Source organism: Salvelinus alpinus, chromosome 15 (assembly GCF_045679555.1).
Source record: "Salvelinus alpinus chromosome 15, SLU_Salpinus.1, whole genome shotgun sequence".
Classification (NCBI taxonomy): Eukaryota; Metazoa; Chordata; class Actinopteri; order Salmoniformes; family Salmonidae; genus Salvelinus; species Salvelinus alpinus.
This window is the reverse complement of record NC_092100.1, coordinates 50,814,491-50,835,008: the sequence shown is the minus strand read 5'-3', so window position 1 is coordinate 50,835,008 and position 20,518 is coordinate 50,814,491. Positions and strand designations below refer to the sequence as shown.

The 20,518-nt window shown below is 46.5% G+C and overlaps 2 protein-coding genes across 2 annotated transcripts in view; one reads left to right on the top strand and one right to left on the bottom strand.

Annotated features, from left to right (window-relative positions):
* LOC139540289 (cystic fibrosis transmembrane conductance regulator-like) overlaps positions 1-10,442 on the top strand; it is a 45,052-nt gene extending 34,610 nt beyond the window's left edge. Inside the window, exons 21-29 of the mRNA XM_071344021.1 lie at positions 8-158; positions 2,534-2,761; positions 3,234-3,334; positions 4,012-4,239; positions 5,247-5,402; positions 5,495-5,584; positions 6,232-6,404; positions 7,682-7,787; positions 8,617-10,442. Of these exons, the coding sequence (XP_071200122.1) occupies positions 8-158; positions 2,534-2,761; positions 3,234-3,334; positions 4,012-4,239; positions 5,247-5,402; positions 5,495-5,584; positions 6,232-6,404; positions 7,682-7,787; positions 8,617-8,832 (1,449 nt within the window). The 3' untranslated portion in view covers positions 8,833-10,442. The remainder of the gene's footprint in view (positions 1-7; positions 159-2,533; positions 2,762-3,233; positions 3,335-4,011; positions 4,240-5,246; positions 5,403-5,494; positions 5,585-6,231; positions 6,405-7,681; positions 7,788-8,616) is intronic.
* The window catches only part of cttnbp2 (cortactin binding protein 2), a 90,858-nt gene continuing 80,498 nt past the window's right edge, over positions 10,159-20,518 (bottom strand). The window contains exons 11-22 of the mRNA XM_071344020.1: positions 16,684-16,779; positions 15,793-15,872; positions 15,251-15,437; positions 14,602-14,769; positions 14,201-14,382; positions 13,801-13,985; positions 13,450-13,655; positions 12,608-12,790; positions 12,472-12,523; positions 11,785-11,896; positions 11,580-11,681; positions 10,159-11,409 (exon numbers count right to left, since the gene is read on the bottom strand). Of these exons, the coding sequence (XP_071200121.1) occupies positions 11,086-11,409; positions 11,580-11,681; positions 11,785-11,896; positions 12,472-12,523; positions 12,608-12,790; positions 13,450-13,655; positions 13,801-13,985; positions 14,201-14,382; positions 14,602-14,769; positions 15,251-15,437; positions 15,793-15,872; positions 16,684-16,779 (1,877 nt within the window). The 3' untranslated portion in view covers positions 10,159-11,085. The remainder of the gene's footprint in view (positions 11,410-11,579; positions 11,682-11,784; positions 11,897-12,471; positions 12,524-12,607; positions 12,791-13,449; positions 13,656-13,800; positions 13,986-14,200; positions 14,383-14,601; positions 14,770-15,250; positions 15,438-15,792; positions 15,873-16,683; positions 16,780-20,518) is intronic.

The window sequence follows — 20,518 nt, the reverse complement described above, 5'->3', positions numbered from 1 at the left end:
CCTCTAGTTAACTCTGATCGTGCTGGGTGCCATATTTACTGTGTCCATCATGAGGCCGTACATCTTCATTGCCGCGATCCCATTGGCCGTCATATTCGTGGTTCTGAGGAAGTACTTTCTGCATACGGGACAGCAGCTCAAACAACTGGAGGCTGAGGGTGAGACTGGGAGGATGGGGCTGTTGACAGATTAACCTGGGGCTGGGGATGGAGAACTCTCAAATACTGGAGGTGTGCGTGATTCGTCTTGATTGGCGAGAAAGACGGGCAGTGTTTACACTTTTGGAACTATTCCAGAAGTTACATTGTACTGTGCAAGTAAGGTTTATACATTCCCCCTCACCACAACAATTCCCAACATTCTGATAACATTCCATACATTCCCCCCTAACTTACATAGTGAGAAAGAAGGGGGCTTGGTACATTCCGACATTACTCCTCCTGATCCTGTCATTCCGAGTGTGTCGCCGATGGCAACAACAAGGCCTTCCCACAGCCATGGAGAGCACGAAGGGGTCGGTGTGAAAATCTGATCAGGGATTTCCTCTGGCTCCATCCTGGCATCGCTCTCTCACTGTCCCTCACTGAACACACACGGACTCACTGTCCCCAAAAGGACAAAACTCTCTCCCTCTTTCCCACTACACAACTAGACAAAACACACAGTTAACGACAACTTTTCGATGACGTAGACGCCGATTAAGGCCCCCCGCACCTTTCTGATTCAGAGGGGTTGGATTAAATGCGGAAAACACATTTCAGTTGAATGCATTCAGCTGTGCAAGTGACTAGATATCCCCCTTTCCCTTTCCTTTCCCAAAACACGCACGACTGAACAAAACACCCACATTCTCTGTAACTGTTCCTTCCTGGACAAAACGCACAAACACACACAGACTCTCTCCCTGTCCTGTATGGACAAAACACACGCAGATTCTCATGTATGTCTGTCATGTTCTACATTTGTCCTTTATTAGCGGAAAGAGGCCCTTAAAGATCCATATACATCGACGTAGATTCATATAACACCCCTAAGAAAGAGGGTTTCACTCACCTGTTTGTGATCAAAGCCACTGGAGAGCAGAGAGGCTGTCAGCTTCATTCCTTCCTTCCATTTAGTCAATTTCCTGCCTGTCTGTCCATGTCAGACTGTTACAAGAGATACAGGTGTAGGATCTTAATTTGTATTGTCGTAGCAAATTATCCAGCAGCAACAGAATTTTTACGTTTAGTCCAAAATGTTGCCTGATTGGTGGTTAGGCTATTAGCTGGTCAAAATGAGGCTACATGAAAAGTGGAATCCTGTTAATATAACCGTGTTAATGTGGGTTTTCAGTGGATTTATGTGAATCACGAAACTGATCTGTATTTCCTACGTCTGTGCAGGAGAAACGTCAAGGTTAATCTCATAACAAGAGCCTTGGTTTTATGCAATGTGGCATGAGAAAATACTGTGTGCTCTTTAATTGTTGTGACACTGTCTCATATCAATCAAATCAATCACATTTATTTATAAAGCCCTTTTTACATCAGCAGATGTCACAAAGTGCTTATACAGAAACCCAGCCTAAAACCCCAAACAACAAGCAATGCACAGTGGCTAGGAAAAACTCCCTAGAATGGCAGAAACCTAGAGAGGAACCAGGCTCTGAGGGGTGGCCAGTCCTCTTCTGGCTGTGCCGGATGGAGATTATAAGAGAACATTGCCATTAAGGCTATATTGTTCCTCAAGATGCTCAAACGTTCATAGATGACCAGCAGGGTCAACTAATAATCACAGTGGTTGTAGAGGGTACAACAGGTCAGTACAACAGGAGTAAATGTCAGTTGGCTTTTCATAGCCAAGCATTCGGTGGTCGGGACAGCAGGTGCGGTAGAGAGGGATCGAGAGAGAGAGAGCGAGTTGAAAACAGCATGTCCGGGATGAGGTAGCACGTCTGGTGAACAGGTCAAGTTTCCATTGCCGCAGGTAGAACAGTTGAAACTGGAGCAGCAGCAAGTCAAGGTGGACTGGGGACAGCCAGGAGTCATCAGGCCAGGTAATCCTAAGGGTCCATGGTCCAAGGGCTCAGGTCCTCCTGGAGGGAAGGGAGAGAGAATTAGAGGTAGCATACTTAAGTTCACACAGGACCCCCGGCACATAGACTTGAAGCATGGTACACTTTTGACTCTTGGTGACTCCTTACATAAACATGCCCCCTCTGAAACAGCAAACGCTGATGTTTTCTAGCTTATGTGGCGTACTGTAAGTCAGGGTTGGGGCCAGGAAGTGAATTGAAATTCCGTCAACAAGTCCACATCAACCATGCGTTTTGGTGAAGAAGTACATAGATATTATGTCGGACCTCCTGTGACTGATTGACTAATGCTTCTGTGTTTCTCTTCTCTCCCCCCTTCCTGCCTCTCTCCATTCGTTATCTCTCTACTTGCCTCCTCTCTTTATCTCTCTCCCCCTTTGATACATTGTTTTATCTTCTTCTACACACTCTTTTTTATCTCTCTCTGTCTCATTCTGTCTTTCTCCCTCCTCCCAGCCCGTAGCCCTATATTCTCCCACCTCATCATCTCTCTGAAGGGTCTGTGGACTATCCGTGCGTTTGGTCGTCAGTCCTACTTCGAGACGTTGTTCCACAAGGCCCTGAACACCCACACGGCCACCTGGTTCCACTACCTCGCAACGCTGCGGTGGTTCCTCTTCCGCTGTGACATCATCTTCGTCTTCTTCTTCTCTGCCGCAGTCTTCATCGCCGTGGGAACCAACCGTGAGTGACACACACAGACAGACAGACGCACACACGCACGCGCACACACACACCATTTTGACAGCTTACAAATAAGTTTGGGACATAGTTAGGAGATGCAGGTTGCATTGCATGTACACATATTTACTTTAGACCTGCATAAATGCCAGTACGTTTGCATGCACCTGTAGTGTTGTGACAGAGAATGTCTCAATGGACCCCAGTGTTAATGTTGGGAGTGAATTTAGAGGTAATTTGACAGCGTTCACTTTCATTGACATCTGTGCGTTTGTGTGTGTATAACGTCAGGACGCAAATGAAGTGTGCTATTACCTGTGTGTGAGTGCATGCGTGACACTTTGTTTGTGATACTGCCCATTGATAATGTGTGTGACTGCTGACTTCCAATTGATAATGTGTGTGACTGCTGACTGCCCATTGATAATGTGTGTGACTGCTGACTGCCCATTGATAATGTGTGTGTATTCCACAGAGGACAAGCCTGGGGAGATTGGCATCATCGTGGCCTTAGCCATGCTCATCCTTGGGACGTTCCAATGGGCTGTCATTACCAGCATCACTGTGGACGGACTGGTATGTACACACACACACACACACAGTTTTGATCAATCATCACTAGCATCACGGCAAATAGACTTGTATTTGCATTCACATACCACATTACCAGTGATCAGTCATCAGTAACACAAGCACACACTCAATGGAATATGAATCTCCTTGGCTTTGCTTGTGCGGGATACTCTACTTATTTATTTTTCGGTAAGAAGATATTCAGTTCTCCAGTGTGTGTGTGAGTGCATATCAAATCAAATCAAATGTATTTATATAGCCCTTACATCAGCTGATATCTCAAAGTGCTGTACAGAAACCCAGCCTAAAACCCCAGACAGCAAGCAATGCAGGTGTAGAAGCACGGTATGTGTATGTATTGTTGTTGTTGAAATGAGCTGCGTTCAGGCTCAGTGATTCTTCTAATCACAGTGCAGGACATGTAGTTCTCCTAGTGCTCACAGAGCGAGAGGAAACATTCACTGTTATTGCCAGACTGACTGACACTACTGTGTGGGAATAGAACTCATTAACCAGGGAGGGGAGCTCACTACTCAAATATACCGTCACACACTGCAGGGTAGTAGGTAACACACATGTACTTATTTACAGATTGTTTGTTATTCTCTCATGACATGTGCACAACACGTACACACAACTCCCTCCTATCTCTCGTATCTCTTTATCCCCTATTCCCCCAGATGCGATCGGTAGACCGGGTCTTCAAGTTCATCGACCTGCCTCAAGAGGAGCCCAGACCCAGCGGTGGAAGTGGTAAAGGAACAGACCTGGTGATCGACAACCCCCACGCCCAAGACTGCTGGCCCAACCAGGGCCACATGGACGTCCAAGGACTGACCGTCAAATACACAGAGGCCGGACGCTCCGTCCTGCAGGACATCTCCTTCACTGTGGAAGGAGGACAGAGTGTAGGTCACTCTCTGTGTGCGTGCGTGCGTGCGTGCGTGCGTGCGTGCGTGCGTGCGTGCGTGCGTGCGTGCGTGCGTGCGGCTGATGAGGGGCTGATGGTCCTGCTCTCAGGCGGGCATTCGGCATATGAATCTCTCTCGGGCTGTTAGGAGGCTAGAGAGACTCAGACTCCCTGTGGTATGTCTTGAGAGGTAATTAGGATAGATACAGCTCCTAGTAATGAGGCCTGAGGGAGACTATCTTAGTGTCAGCACTTTAGCCTACCGCCCTAGCCATTAGCTAAAGCTTCCCGTTAATGGCCTAACTGTCACTGACGCTCTGGCCTGTGGGAGAGTGGTTCTACACAGTGTTTTGGAAGCTACTCTGAAAATATAGTTTACCAAGTTACCAATTACTTCTCACTGAAAGAAGTTAAGCTACGCTAAATCTACCCTTAAGAAAAATATAGTTGACTTAACAACAGTTACTTTGAAAAAGTAGTTCACTACATCAAAACTACTTCCTGGAAAATGTGCATATCTAAATCTGAAACGTCATAGGCTAACAATCCGAAGAACAGATCTGGAGTCAGATGTAAACAGAACGTGTCATCTATCCTTTTAAGTGAGAATTAGGCAGGTCTGATGCTGAAAAATAAAGGAAATTCTGGCCTATTTCACCAATATCGTCTCTTATTTTTGTATTTCCAGTAGTTAGCTCTGCAAAAAAAAAGCAATTAACTACTGAAAACACTACCTAGATTTGAGTTTAGTTGAACTACCACCAAGCTACTGCAAGTTCAATTACTGGTTGAACTACATGTAGTTCACTTCTCCCCATTTACTAATTCTACAGTGGTCTCCCGTTCCACATAGTGTTGGTTTATCATGGTAAAAAGGCTGGCTCAAGATCTGTATTCTACATTTTGATCTACATTTTAGGGACATAATCTGAATACTGTGTTGCTTTGTGTGGGTACTGTAGGAGAGTGTTTTAACCGGGTGGATGTTCATTGCTTTGTGTGTAGGTGGGTGTGTTGGGGAGGACGGGTTCAGGAAAAAGCACCTTGCTCTCTGCCCTCCTGCGGCTGGCCTCTACAGACGGAGAGATCTCCATCGATGGGGTCTCCTGGAACTCTGTCACCCTACAGACCTGGAGGAAAGCCTTCGGCGTGGTGCCACAGGTAAATACCACCCCACAACTAGACTTAGTGCTCAGATGTTCAATGGTATTTGGCTATGGTGAATGTATGCCCTAATCTGATTTTCTTGACAGAAAATCTTCATCCTGACTGGTACATTCCGTATGAACCTGGATCCACACACTCGCTACAGTGACGAGGAACTGTGGCGGGTGGCTGAGGAGGTGAGACACCCTAACCCTAGCTCCATGTCCACATCCCTGTTCCACCCTAACCCTAGCCTCAACCCTAACCCTAGCCTTATATCCACATCCCGGTTCAACCCTAACTCTAGCCTCAACCACAACAGGTCCCCTCTATCACTGTCCTCCCTCTCTCTTCACCTTTCTCCTGTCTGTCTGTCCGTCCTTCTGTCTGTACACTGCAGAGTCCCGCTGACCCCTTTCCTACCATACTGTAGTAACCTCGTTCTGACATGCTATGCTGATGGTAAGGTGCTGCTGTGTTCGTGTGTGTCAGCAGGGCAGTGACGGTGCCACCATAGCCACACCATACTGGTAGTTGCATAGTAAGCACAGCCAGACGGGAAACAGGAGTCACATGCAAGTCTGCTTCGCTTGACCCTGTGACCATATCTCATGTGAAGTTGCTCTCCTAACGCACGCACTGTATTTGCGTTGGCTTACAATGACGGTGGTAGAACTAACCTGAAATCCACATCAGACTCCATGTCGCCTGTTTTGCCCTGCTAACGGAGGTCCGTTGTAGTCCATTGAGTCAGTGCATTTCATTTGATTGGTTGATTGTTTATTTGGTTTGATTGATTGGTTGATTGAGATCCTCCGTGTTTCCGGTTCTATGTGTCGTCCAGGTGGGTCTGAAGTCCGTGATAGAGCAGTTCCCAGACAAGCTGGACTTCCAGCTGGAGGACGGGGGTTACGTCCTGAGTAACGGACACAAGCAGCTCATGTGTCTGGCCCGCTCCATCCTCAGCAAGGCCCGCATACTGCTACTGGACGAACCCAGCTCATTCCTCGACCCCATGTAAGAGGAGAGAGTGACCGAGAGAAAGCAAGAGAGTGCGTGTTGGATTTGGGGTTGGACATGGAGGATAAGTGTATGTACCAGTGGTGGCTAGTGGCACTTTAAATGAGTAATGGCTGGAACGGATTGAATAGAATGGTCTCCACCACGTCAAACACCTGGTTTCCATGTGTTTGATACCATTCCATTCACTCCATTCCATTAATTATTACGAGCCGTCTCCCTCTCACCAGCCTCCTCTGGTGTGTGTATGAGGCTGCATTTACACAGGCAGCCCAATTCAGATCTTTTGCCAACTATTTGCATATCTGATACCTATCTGATCTTTTCGCTAATGTGTAATCAGAAATGAAAAAACCCACATGGAATCAGATTTTTTGGGGGCTGTGTTTACACACAAAAAAGATTAGAATTGGGCTGCCTGTGTAAACACAGCCTTTGACTTCCGATTCATACCGCCTCCATACAGTATGTGGATCTGAATCCTGATACAAACCTGATCTTCCATATGCGACCTCTGTCTGGACGCTCAAACAGATTTGTTTGCTCTGAAGTGTTTTTTTGTTGTTGCCCATGACCAGTCATTACAATGACAACCACCCCTCTGAGGCTGCATCCGTGTGAATGTGCAAATCTGATATGGATCACATGTAAAACAGTGTGGACGTTCAGAAAAAAAGATTGGATATAGAAAGAAAATCAGATTGGGTTCTTATGGTGGCTGTGTAAACACAGCCTAAGTGTCTCGCTGCATATGGTGACAATTCCAGGACTTACTGTAAGTCTTTGACTGTGTGTGTTTGCACAGAATGGGTGTAACCACACGTAAAGACACAGGTCTTTAAGCTAAATGGTGCCTGTCATGAGTGAATTAGTGGTGGTTGATGACACTGGTCTACTTCAGAGTAATCTTAGCAGTAAGTGCACATTGGGGAAGTTAGAGTGGAAGGAGTTTGTACGTAAAGGGAGAATGAGAGACTGTGTGTGTGTGTGTGTGTGTGTGTGTGTGTGTGTGTGTGTGTGTGTGTGTGTGTGTGTGTGTGTGTGTGTGTGTGTGTGTGTGTGTGTGTGTGTGTGTGTGTGTGTGTGTGTGTGTGTGTGTGTGTGTGTGTGTGTGTGTGTGTGTGTGTGTGTGTGTGTGTGTGTGTGTGTGTGTGTGTGTGTATATGCAGGCCTATTGTTAAACTCTCTGGTTAATTGAGTGTACTCTGGTTTGTGTATGGTTGACTGAAGAACGTTGTCTGATGGTTGTGTTTTGGTTTGTTTCTGGTTCACAGAACGTTGCAGGTCCTGAGGAAGACGCTGAAACAGTCGTTCTCCAACTGTACAGTCATACTGTCAGAACACAGAGTGGAACCACTGCTGGAGTGCCAGTCCTTCCTGGTTAGCGCGCGCGCACACACACCTATCTCCCTTTAAGCATTGGGTTACCCTTTGTTAACCGCCTATCTCTTCTATTAAAATAATTTAGGGCTCTATTAGCAAATACTGCATTCACGGCATAGTCTGCTCAATAGGAAATGACCTTTACATACATTCTTCAGCGATACAGATTGAATAGAGCAGTGTTTCCCAAACCTGGTCCTCCAGTACCCCCAACGGTACCCATTTTTATTGGAACCCTGGACAAGCACACCTGATTCAACTTGTCAACTAATCATCAAGCCCTCAATAGGTTGAATGAGGTGTGTTTGTCCAGGGCTACCGTGAAAATGTGTTCTGGTGAGGGTACTGGAGGAGGACCAGGGTTGGGGAACACTCGATAGAGCCCTTGGTATTTCCCTGTTGGAGTTGGAAGTGAGAATAGAGCACCAGCTTAAAAAAATAAATATCCTCCATTTCAGATCTTCTATCAGTGCATCCCCATTTGTTAGCCTCACCGTAAACAACACATTTGATTTACAGTGTCCCATGACTCATGGCATGGTGTCGGCTGTGCGTGTTGGTACACGCTCCCTGTACAAGTGACCTGTGTTTGTGTTCACACAAGCAGATAGCGTGACAATGCAGGCACAGTGGCATGATGCTGGGTGCTTGACACTGGAGCATCTTCAACATGTCATTCTATCCGCATTACACAACCTAGTGTCATTTTAACCCTTCGTTGTACCAAATCGTCCGTTTTACTGTGGTTTGCATAGGTTTGAGTGAAACAAGAGTTGAGTTTAACCCACTGAGCTATTGGAACCAACCAACTCATCTCTCCCTCCAGATGATCGAGGGCAGTTCTATGAAGAGGTATGACTCCATTCAGAAGCTGTTGAATGGGACCAGCCACCTGAAGCAGGCCATGAGTGCTGCTGAGCGCCTCAAACTCTTTCCCCTGCACCGCCTCAACTCCAGCAAGCGACCCCCTCAATCCCAGCAGCCCAAGATCACCGCCCTGCAGGAGGTGGCTGAGGACGAGGTCCAGAACACGCATCTTTAAGGAGCCCCGGATTAACTGGACGCCATTTTGTCTTCTGGAATGCTCTTTCTCGATGAAACTCTCCTCGTTGCCTTGCATCCTCTCTCCTCAACTCCTTGTCAAAACACATTGGAAAAGTAGGCCTGAGGAGGGGACCTTGAACCTTCTCCTCCGATATGGTTGAGGAGGCAAGGAGATAGGTTGCAAGGAATCGTGGAAAGATGCGCTGCTGACTCATCCAAGTGCCTCTCGTCTAGATGATAAGAGTGTGAATGTGAGATGTGGTCGGTCCTTATTGGTACACGCAGGGCTCTGTTCAATCAAAAGACACCATCCTGGTGTTTCCAGAGTGAGATTTGTTTCACTTTGAAAACATTGGAATGCCAGTTTTGTTTGAATATATAAGGCCACACTTTTTAAGCAAGATTGTAAAAAGCATACAGTCCCTAAACTCAAAAGCTGCCTGTAAATACAGAGTAGGATGACATTGATCTGAGGTCAGTTTTGTTTTCCTCCCAATGGTTGTTAGGAGTTGGAAGGAAAAGTGTGCCGCAGGGCAACTTATATTCAAAGCTATAAATACACAAAACAGGAATGAATGGTGGGTGATGCTATGGACAAGTGTTTCTATTTGTATGCACTTTAAAGAAACCAGAGGCACTTTTTCATGGTAGGTTAATAGCAAGGAAAATAAATTATCAAATGCTGCATTCATTTTTTATTTTTAACGCTTTTTCAAATGTGATTTGTCAAGCTCCCTCTTGTACTTCTGGAATTTAAATATTTTTGTGTCCTTTCTGGTCTTTTTATTTGGCACATTGCTCCTTAGTGATATTAGACAACAGTTTTTATAACGATACGATAAAATATGGTACCGTGGTTACTGGTTAGACACCTTGAAATGTAACTGACTACAGCCAATTTTTTTGTGTAAGAAAAGCTCTTTCTTATTCATCGGAAAGAGACGCAGGTCCAAAAATGTATAAATTGTTTTGTTTTTCCATTAGAATATTCTGATTTCAAACAATTATATTTCCTGTAAAACGATTTTGATAAAAGACGAGGTCATTGGTAAGACAGCGTTTCTCAACTCCTGTCCTGAAGACCCCCTGTAAATGCAGGTGGTTTTCAATTCGAAAAATGTCTCTCATTAACTTGACCCAAGTTATAGAGAATTACACCTGCATTCTTAGAAGTGTTACCGCCTTCCCTTAGAAATTGTTTGTGAAGCCTCTATGTAGTGCTTCATAGTGCATTCATAAGCTGTTTGTTTTACATTCTCAGTTGAAGGTCCTACATACTGTACCCAGGCCAGTGGTCTGGTGTAAGAAGACACGAGGTGGACTGTTGGGGTTAACAGTGCAGTTTTAATGGTTGTTCTTAAAGGAAGCAGGACATTACTTCAGACAGCGATCATACAGATCAACACCAAAGGTTGACTAAAATATCTCCTGTACATTTATCAACAATGGCCATTCAAAATAACACTTTTCATAAAAAAAAAAAACATGTTGAACAAAATAAAGCGAACAAACTATGCCGCTTTGAAATTTGTATCAGGCTCCACCTAGCGTATGGATTAATCGAACCATGACTCGTGGGTAGTTTAAAGTATTTATTTATGGCTTACCGTCAAAAGCAAAAAATGTCCTGTGTTTGCAATTACATTTACTTATTGCCACATTCCATTCACTTTGAAACAAGTGAAAAGTTATGAACCAAATTCACATATTATTATCATTACAAACATATGTACATGTTTTTTTTTTCTTCAGCTTTTGTTTTTGAGTTCTTACTGTACAAGCATAATACCACATACACCAATCTATATACCATTAAAGTTACTAATTCTTATTTACAAATATTTGGTAAAACCCTGATTAATTTCAACAGTATTTAAACCAACCTTGCAACTATTTAAACATAAAACACTTGAATATTAGAAAAGACCTAATTGCAAAAACAACCTGTCTGCTTCTTTTCTTTGATCCAAAACACTTTCACCGCAAAAGGTAAATCCTGTCTTCTTTTTCTTCTGACACAATTCCCTGCGAAATGTCTATTTTTTAAATTTATTTTTTTACTTCTTTCAATACTGTATAATATCATAAAACTATGGTCCCCAAGTACACAATTGTTATACAGTTTAACAAGTACGGATAACAAGTACAAATACTAAAAGGCCGTCGTAAAACCTAACTACAACATGGAGGGATATAACAGCGGAGAGGTGGGAGGAAAGGAAGGAAGGTGGAAGAGGAGGAAGTTCATCTACTACTTCATGTTGTTGTTGTTTTCATGCAGGTCTTGGTGTAGGATCCAAATGTCCTCGTGTTGTTGGTTGTTCTCGTTGACGTTGTTGTTGTGTCTGGTTGGGGCCTGCCTTGTTTTGCTGCTGCTTGGTTCAGTTCTGGTCGCGTTGCGGTTAGCGGTCATAGTGGGTGTTCGTGGTGCAGTACTGCTGCTGTTGGCTCGTGGCTGCGGCCCCCTGCTGCTGGGGACGGGGAGCTGAGATTTGGGCCGGGACGCTGATCGCCTCTCGTTGCTAGGGGCGGGGCTGCCTGGGGCGGGGCTGGGAGTGGAGTGACGGCTGCCGGTCTGTAAAGGGGGAGACAGACAGACGGTTGGGAAACACTTGCTCATCTCGCTACTGGGGGACCACCAGACAGTTCACAGTTTTGTTCTAGCCCTGCACGTGATGAGCTGAACTGAATAGGTGTGTTAGTGCTAGGCCTTTAATTAGAGCCTTTAAGCGCGGTTTGACTCACCGTCTGTGGTCGAGCGGTTGCTTCATGGTCGGTCTTCCGGCGGGGCGATTGTCCACTTGGAGAGCCAGAGAAGACAATGAAGTCCTCCTTGGACCGAGCAATCTGCAACGCAGGAAAAATACAGCCGGCGGAAAACGTCAACCTCATGGTGTGTGTGTGTGTGTGTGAGAGAGCGAAAGTGAGAGAGCGAGAGAGTGAGCGTTACCTTGCTGATGTCTGGCTCTGACTTGCTGGAGCACATGGTCTGCAGCTCCCTGATCAGATCAGTCTCATCGTCAGAGCAGAGAGACAGACTCACAGGGTCCACATCTACAACACTGCCACCACACACACACACAGAGTACAGCACAACATCAGTACAATCCCACACACAGCACAATACAACAGTACAATCCCACCACACAGTACAACATCAGAACAATCCCACACACACACATATAGAGTACAGTACAACATCAGTACAATCCCACACACAGTACAATCCCACACACAGTACAGTACAATCCCACACACAGTACAATCCCACACACAGTACAGTACAACCCCACACAGTACAGTACAATCCCACACACAGTACAGTACAATCCCACACACAGTACAACATCAGTACAATCCCACACACAGTACAACATCAGTACAATCAAACACACAGTACAATCACACAGTACAGTACAACAGTACGCACTCAGATAAAACTACACACTGACCCCTGCTGGATGCTCTCAGCAATATTCTATTCTATCACGTGTCCTAGAGGCTTAAACACAGCATATCACATGATCTAAATAACATACTAGAGCCGGCGTCACATTAACCCATTTTACTGCAAAACATTAATAAATGGACACTTCCCAATAGTGTCAAATAAACATCTCAGGTTAACGTCACTCACCTTGGAGCGTTGCCGTTGGTGATAAAGCGGACATCCGTGTTGGACAATGACCCTGCGGGCAACAAAAGGACAACATGAATATCCGTTATGGCTATTCTAACTGGAATCGCAGGGGAAAACACCGCTTCATCATTACCTTCTCTGAGAGAACCTCCACAGGTCCAGTTGGAGGCGGGGCTCCCCTTCTTTCGTGGGCTGGTATTAGCTCGTCTCCACATGCCGCTGTCCCGCCCCTTCCTGCCACCACTTCCTTTACAGGAGCCAATGGCTGCGAGAGGGAAGGTCCCGCCTTGGAACTCCAACAGGTGCCTGTCAATCTCTGAAGAGGGAAAGACATTAACATTAGGTAGTATTACACTATTCTCTTTATCTACCTCCCGCCCAACCAGGCAAACAAGTAGCCAACCAGTCTACCTATCATCCATCCAAAAAAGATAAGACAAATACAATCCTGATTCACATTAGAAGGGGACAAACCCATTCAAGCAAGTCGAGCTGTACTGAGCTGGCCTGGTAACGCATCCACCATAGTTGCTGGACCCGCGCTGGAAATGACAACGTGAAAAGAACATACAGCGCAGTTCAGTTCAGTTCAGTTCAGTTCGGGTTTGGCCCTATAATGTGAATTTTTGCCTGGCTACCCATACACGTCGCTCGGGCCAACTGACGTTTCCCCTTCTTCCTCCCTCCCTGACGATTTCTAGAATGCAAAACACATTCTGACCGTTCTGATTGGTCCCAGAAACCGATGGCTTGGGCCAGAGCCGGCCTACATGATGACATGATCAACTTTGAGACACTGATTGGTTAGAGTTGTTGGAAACAATCCAATGGCTGATGAATTTGCTTCGTACAACGGCCCTCATTTTGAAGTCTCACAAATGACTTCTAGGATGGCAGTTTCCGAGTGAACGCATGTAGCGTCCCATAGTGCAGCGTCAGGGTGAGTTGTCAGGCAATAGTGAAGTGTGTACCCACCGTGACGTGGCAGTGGGCATCCCTGCAGGACGGCCTTGTTTAACAGGATGCTGAGGGCAGCCTTGACCACCGCCTGCTGGCCCGAGCTCAGGCACAGGTTGCTAGGCGACACCCGCTGGCCGGAGGAGCGCTTTACCGTCACCCGGGAGACGATGGATTCCTCCACGCGAGGGACCACCACCATGTTCCACAGCCGGGCCAGCCACCTGGAGGAACACACGGGGAAAGAAATACAGAAACAACACAGAATATTGCTGCTCCCCTATCACCTTAGTTTGCTTCAGAAACACACACAGTCAAACATAGTCTAACTTAAATTAAGCTTCAAACATAAGTTTGCACACAGCATACTTGACGATGGCCTGTGTGTTGTTTGGCACCACGGGGCAGGAGAGGAATAGCTGGGGTCCTAGCAGGGCCTCGTGGGTCCCCAGGCGGGACAGACAGGCATTCAGCTGCTGCCACACACAGCTCACCCAGCACACCGTCCTCTCCAGCAGGCCCTCAGGAGCCTGACCACTGCTACCCCCCTGCGTCTGGAGAGAGAGAGTGTTAAGGGAAAGCCCAGCTTTCCAGAATATCACTATATTTCCAATCTTATCCGAGAAAGCCAAGATGGCTGGCCCCCACTTGCACGAGTAAGATGAATGATCTAAGGTCCGTTTTGTGTTTTCTGCCCTAGCGGATCGAGGTATGGATACAATGATTCTAGGTCTGTTCCTTAAGGGAGCAGTGTGTTCCTGTGACTGACCTTGTGGAGCAGCTTCCTGCGGAGGTGCCTTCCCAGAAGGCCGTGCAGCGGCTCCGAGTCCCAGCGCAGCGTTACCCAGCGGAAGTGCTGTTGGAGGCGGAGCTCTGAGCCCTTGAGGCGGGACTTGGACAGCGTGCCAATCAGAAAACCTCCCTCCTGAAAGTGGTGCGGGCCCATCTGGCCTGTTGGGTGGATGATGATTGGGGGGGGGGGGGGGGGATAGTTAGACACATGTTCATTCTGTCATCTATTCATTCCTTTATTAATCCATTCATTCTTTCACTCCCTCACAGTTCATCCGCTCACTCACACACTCGCTGGTTCACTCGCCCCCCCCCCCACACATATACTCTCATTTATTTATTCATTCAGTCGGCCAGTCTATATCCAGTGGGCCTCACCGTGGAGTAGGTAGGCCGTGCCACGGTTCTCCAGGCCTTCACACAGGTCTCCCAGCAGCTCAGTCAGAGAGTGGGCCTTCTCTAGTCCCTCCAACACCACCACCACACACCGCCCCACCCTACTACTACCGCTACACAGAGACACACCACCTACTGGGACCAGGAACCCTGCAGGGAGACGAGGGACAATTTGAATTTTGTATTTCATTGAACCTTTATTTTAGACAGAGAGTCATGTTGAAACCAAGGTCTCTTTTTCAAACGAGCCCTGTAAATCCAGAAAATACACACATCAAATACAGTGAGAAGTAGAGAGGGAAAAAAAGTGGGAAATCACAAGCTGTAGATTCTATAAACACAATCCAAGCTCCCTGAACAGAAACAAGGCAGGTATATCTATGTTGCTATATTATTAACTGGTTGGTTCGAGCCTTGAATGCTGATTGGATGACAGCCGTGGTATATCAGACCATATACCACGGGTATGACAAAACATTTATTTTTACTGCTCTAATTACGCTGGTTGCGTCCGGCCTAAGAACAGCTCTTAGCTGCGGTATATTGGCCATATACCACACCCCCTCGGGCCTTACTGCTTAAACACATAGAACAATCCAGTAAGGGTGGAATGTGATTTATATGCATTTACCACAAGTTATGAAGGTGTCCAACAGCTGTTGTTTAGTCAGACTCCTGTCTACCTCCACCCTGATGATGTCACAGGCCACACCCAACACTTCCTGCTTGGTCTTGATGCAGCGGGAGATCTGATTGGCTAGGTACTCCTGACAGCTCCCCTCCAGCCCGTGGAAGATAATGTTACGGTACTGTTCCACCTGAAGAGGGATGAGTGGAAGAGAATATAACAAAGTGACACACTAAGCTCCAAGCGGTTTGAGACACACTTAGGCAGAAATGGGGGACACAGGAACTCACAGTCACCACATTCTCATGCTAAAGGAGATGTGGCCAGTAGAGGGCATACTAACATGCATAAAAATACTAGACCCAAAATCCAAGTGACCTATTTTGGGAATCCATATAATGATATGAATATTCTTCTTCTCCTTTTTCTCTGTGTGTGTGTGTGTGTGTGTGTGTGTGTGTGTGTGTGTGTGTGTGTGTGTGTGTGTGTGTGTGTGTGTGTGTGTGTGTGTGTGTGTGTGTGTGTGTGTGTGTGTGTGTGCGTACCAGGCGGACGTAGTTCTGCAGCAGCTGAAGGGGGATAAGAGATTCCAGGGCCAGCTCATCCAGACACGACTCTGACAGACCTGTCAAGAAACGCAAAACCCACATGGAAATGAGCAATCATAACACACACACACACACCCAGACGCATAGATATACGCAGGCAGACAGACACACACTTGAATATCCTCCTGAGAGTTGAACTGTGCTCTGAGCTTCAGATACGCTGTTTCAGTGTCAAAACTAGAGGAATCACCCCTGCGCTGTCAAAACACACTGTTCTAAGCCGACTGGAAATGAGCCTGGCAATAGAGCTGACAACGTCATGAGAAAATCGATGCGCGCGCTTCAAAAGGGCAGAAGGCTGGATGGCCAGATGGCTAGGAATAATGACTAGAATCTGCCATGTGGGGACTCGTAGGTGGCTCGTTTCAGCTCGTTTTATCTTGTTCTTGATACCATGTCTTGTTTTGAGGTGTTTTGACTGACGTCACGTCTATGCTAATACGACAAAACATTTGCTAGCTAGCTAACCAACAAACTGTAATGATGTATTTGAGACAACAAGTGCTCATTGTGCAAATGTATCGATGGAGACGAAATATAGTCAACAGTCTAAGCCCACCCGGTCTGTTTCGCCCCATAGTTGCGTACGCGTCGGTTTTGTTGCTAAACAACCAACCCATCTATATAAACACAGCAGAAAGAGAAAAAGCTAGCTAAAGATTCCCTGGCAACGCGTCAATACACTGGCAGTGGGTGGACAGGGGCTCGATAGAGACACACACACACACACACACACACACACGGCAGAGGAGAAAAGAGAAGAGAAGAAATTCCAAGATCAAATTCCTGATCATCATTCCAAGATGATCAGGGTTGCCAGATTGGTACCTTTGAGTCTGATGGTGATGTGCTGGCTCAGTGGCTTCCTGACCAGGTCCCATGGAGACAGAGGCAGCTCCTGACCTGGTAACCACACAGTGTCACCTACAACAACAAGACAAAGTGACATGTTAACACTGCACTGAAGACACATACAATACAGGCTATACTAAAACGCACAGACATTTGCATACCAACAACAAATACAGCATACAAACGTCACCTAAAAATGACACACTGTAGCCATGTCTAGACAACTTTACGTCAACGTCACGTTCACACAGTTGATAATACGTTAAAGGTTCTGTAAGCACACACACGGTGTTGCGCCCACCCACGCACACACTCCCTCAGAGGTGAAAAGAAAGACGAACCCAAAACCCATTGAGGGCGCTGATCTTCACACAGAAATCAGACATTTCCCTGAATATGTCAAAATTCTCCCCCTCCCGCTCTCCTTCCTCCTCTATCTTTCCATACCTCATCCATAATGCATCCCCAGTCTCCACTGATCTCTTCCTCGCTTTCATCCCTCCCTTGACCGAAGATTCCCTTGCGCTCTCGTCCTTGAGCTTTTGGAAAAGCGGTTGCGTCGGCATAATTCCCACTGACGGTTTCACCTTGACGTGTTAAACAGAGGACAGACCCATTCGCTTTTCCTTTGTCTGAGCTCAGCCAGACAGCCTGGATTATCTGTCCCCTGGCTAGGCTAGACTTCACTACGTCGGTTCAGACCATGTACCAAGCCAATCATTCGCTAGTCTCTTGTGACAGACTTAACATTAACATGTTAAAAATGTAATAGTTGATTTGGTTCTCGGTGCCGAGATTAGTCATTCATAGTAGACGGGACACACGTTAGGGAGTTTGTCCTGACAATGTGACCGGGAAATTACCTCCTTGGAGTGTGTGTGTGTGTTCATTCTGGGCAGGCTCTGTGTGAATGTGGTGTGGTGTGATCGGGCCAAGCTCAATTAGGCTCATGTTCCAGCCCTCTCCAGCTTGGCCCGATCACAACTTTGGACAGGACCCAGGGATGCGTGCCATTCAACAGAGCTGCAATGTGTGGTGGATGTGCGATACAGAAACAAAAGAGAGAGCGAGAGAGTGGGCGTGCATGTTTGCGTGTGTCTGTGTGAGTGTAACCTTTGCTAAACCAGCTGCAAAGCCAGGTGGCTGGAACGAGCCCTGATGTCAATAATCATCTATGAAGGAGTCAATTCATTCCAAAACGATTCATCCAACAGTCACTGAAATTCAGCTTTTAAGCTGTGAATGTGAATAAAACATAACTAAACCCTACTGACAGTTACTCATAAGGGGACTCATTCTCACAAAAACGTTTGTTACCTTTTATTTTACGGCCTGCTATTCATTTGCCATTTACTCCTAAATGTCCAAGTAAAACAGTTAAGATATAATTATGTGGAAATTGAGAAAGGGCCGGTGATTCACCTGCAGATAATCAAATGCTCATCCAGAGGCGGCGCTCCTAGTGGACGGGGACTTTAATGCAGGGAAACTAACATCCATTTGACCTAATTTCTATCAGCATGTTACATTTTTATTTTTATTTCACCTTTATTTAACCAGGTAGGCTAGTTGAGAACAAGTTCTCATTTGCAACTGCGACCTGGCCAAGATAAAGCATAGCAGTGTGAACAGACAACACAGAGTTACACATGGAGTAAACAATAAACAAGTCAATAACATGGTAGAAAAAAAAAGAGAATCTATATACAATGTGTGCAAAAGGCATGAGGTAGGCAATAAATCGAATAATTACAATTTAGCAGATTAACACTGGAGTGATAAATCATCAGATGATCATGTGCAAGAAGAGATACTGGTGTGCAAAAGAGCAGAAAAGTAAATAAATAAAAGCAGTATGGGGGGTGAGGTAGGTAAATTGGGTGGGTAGTTTACAGATGGACTATGTACAGCTGCAGCGATCGGTTAGCTGCTCGGATAGCAGATTTTTAAAGTTGTTGAGGGAGATAAAAGTCTCCAACTTCAGAGATTTTTGCAATTCGTTCCAGTCGCAGGCAGCAGAGAACTGGAAGGAAAGGCGTCCAAATGAGGTTTTGGCTTTAGGGATGATCAGTGAGATACACCTGCTGGAGCGCGTGTTGCGGGTGGGTGTAGCCATCGTGACCAGTGAACTGAGATAAGGCGGCACTTTACCTAGCATAGCCTTGTAGATGACCTGGAGCCAGTGGGTCTGACGACGAACATGTAGCGAGGGCCAGCCGACTAGGGCATACAGGTCGCAGTGGTGGGTCGTATAAGGTGCTTTAGTAACAAAACGAATGGCACTGTGATAAACTGCATCCAGTTTGCTGAGTAGAGTATTGGAAGCTATTTTGTAGATGACATCGCCGAAGTCGAGTATCGGTAGGATAGTCAGTTTTACTAGGGTAAGTTTGGCGGCGTGAGTGAAGGAGGCTTTGTTGCGGAATAGAAAGCCGATTCTTGCTTTGATTTTGGATTGGAGATGTTTGATATGAGTCTGGAAGGAGAGTTTGCAGTCTAGCCAGACACCTAGGTACTTATAGATGTCCACATATTCTAGGTCGGAACCGTCCAGGGTGGTGATGCTAGTCGGGCGTGCGGGTGCAGGCAGCGAACGGTTGAAAAGCATGCATTTGGTTTTACTAGCGTTTAAGAGCAGTTGGAGGCCACGGAAGGAGTGTTGTATGGCATTGAAGCTCGTTTGGAGGTTAGATAGTACAGTGTCCAAGGAAGGGCCGGAAGTATATAGAATGGTGTCGTCTGCGTAGAGGTGGATCAGGGAATCGCCCGCAGCAAGAGCAACATCATTGATGTATACAGAGAAAAGAGTCGGCCCGAGAATTGAACCCTGTGGTACCCCCATAGAGACTGCCAGAGGACCGGACAACATGCCCTCCGATTTGACACACTGAACTCTGTCTGCAAAGTAGTTGGTGAACCAGGCAAGGCAGTCATTAGAAAAACCGAGGCTACTGAGTCTGCCGATAAGAATATGGTGATTGACAGAGTCGAAAGCCTTGGCCAGGTCGATGAAGACGGCTGCACAATAATGTATTTTATCGATGGCGGTTATGATATCGTTTAGTACCTTGAGCGTGGCTGAGGTGCACCCATGACCGGCTCGGAAACCGGATTGCACAGCGGAGAAGGTACGGTGGGATTCGAGATGGTCAGTGATCTGTTTGTTGACTTGGCTTTCGAAGACCTTAGATAGGCAGGGCAGGATGGATATAGGTCTGTAACAGTTTGGGTCCAGGGTGTCTCCCCCTTTGAAGAGGGGGATGACCGCGGCAGCTTTCCAATCCTTGGGGATCTCAGATGATACGAAGGAGAGGTTGAACAGGCTGGTGATAGGGGGTGCGACAATGGCGGCGGACAGTTTCAGAAATAGGGGGTCCAGATTGTCAAGCCCAGCTGATTTGTATGGGTCCAGGTTTTCCAGCTCTTTCAGAACATCTGCTATCTGGATTTGGGTAAAGGAGAAGCTGGGGAGGCTTGGGCGAGTAGCAGCGGAGGGGGCGGGGCTGTTGGCCAAGGTTGGAGTCGCCAGGAGGAAGGCATGGCCAGCCATTGAGAAATGTTTGTTGAAGTCTTCGATTATCACGGATTTATCGGTGGTGACCGTGTTACCTAGCCTCAGTGCAGTGGGCAGCTGGGAGGAGGTGCTCTTGTTCTCCATGGACTTTACAGTATCCCAGAACTTTTTGGAGTTAGAGCTACAGGATGCAAATTTCTGCTTGAAAAAGCTGGCCTTTGCTTTCCTGACTGACTGCGTGTATTGGTTCCTGACTTCCCTGAACAGTTGCATATCGCGGGGGCTCTTCGATGCTAT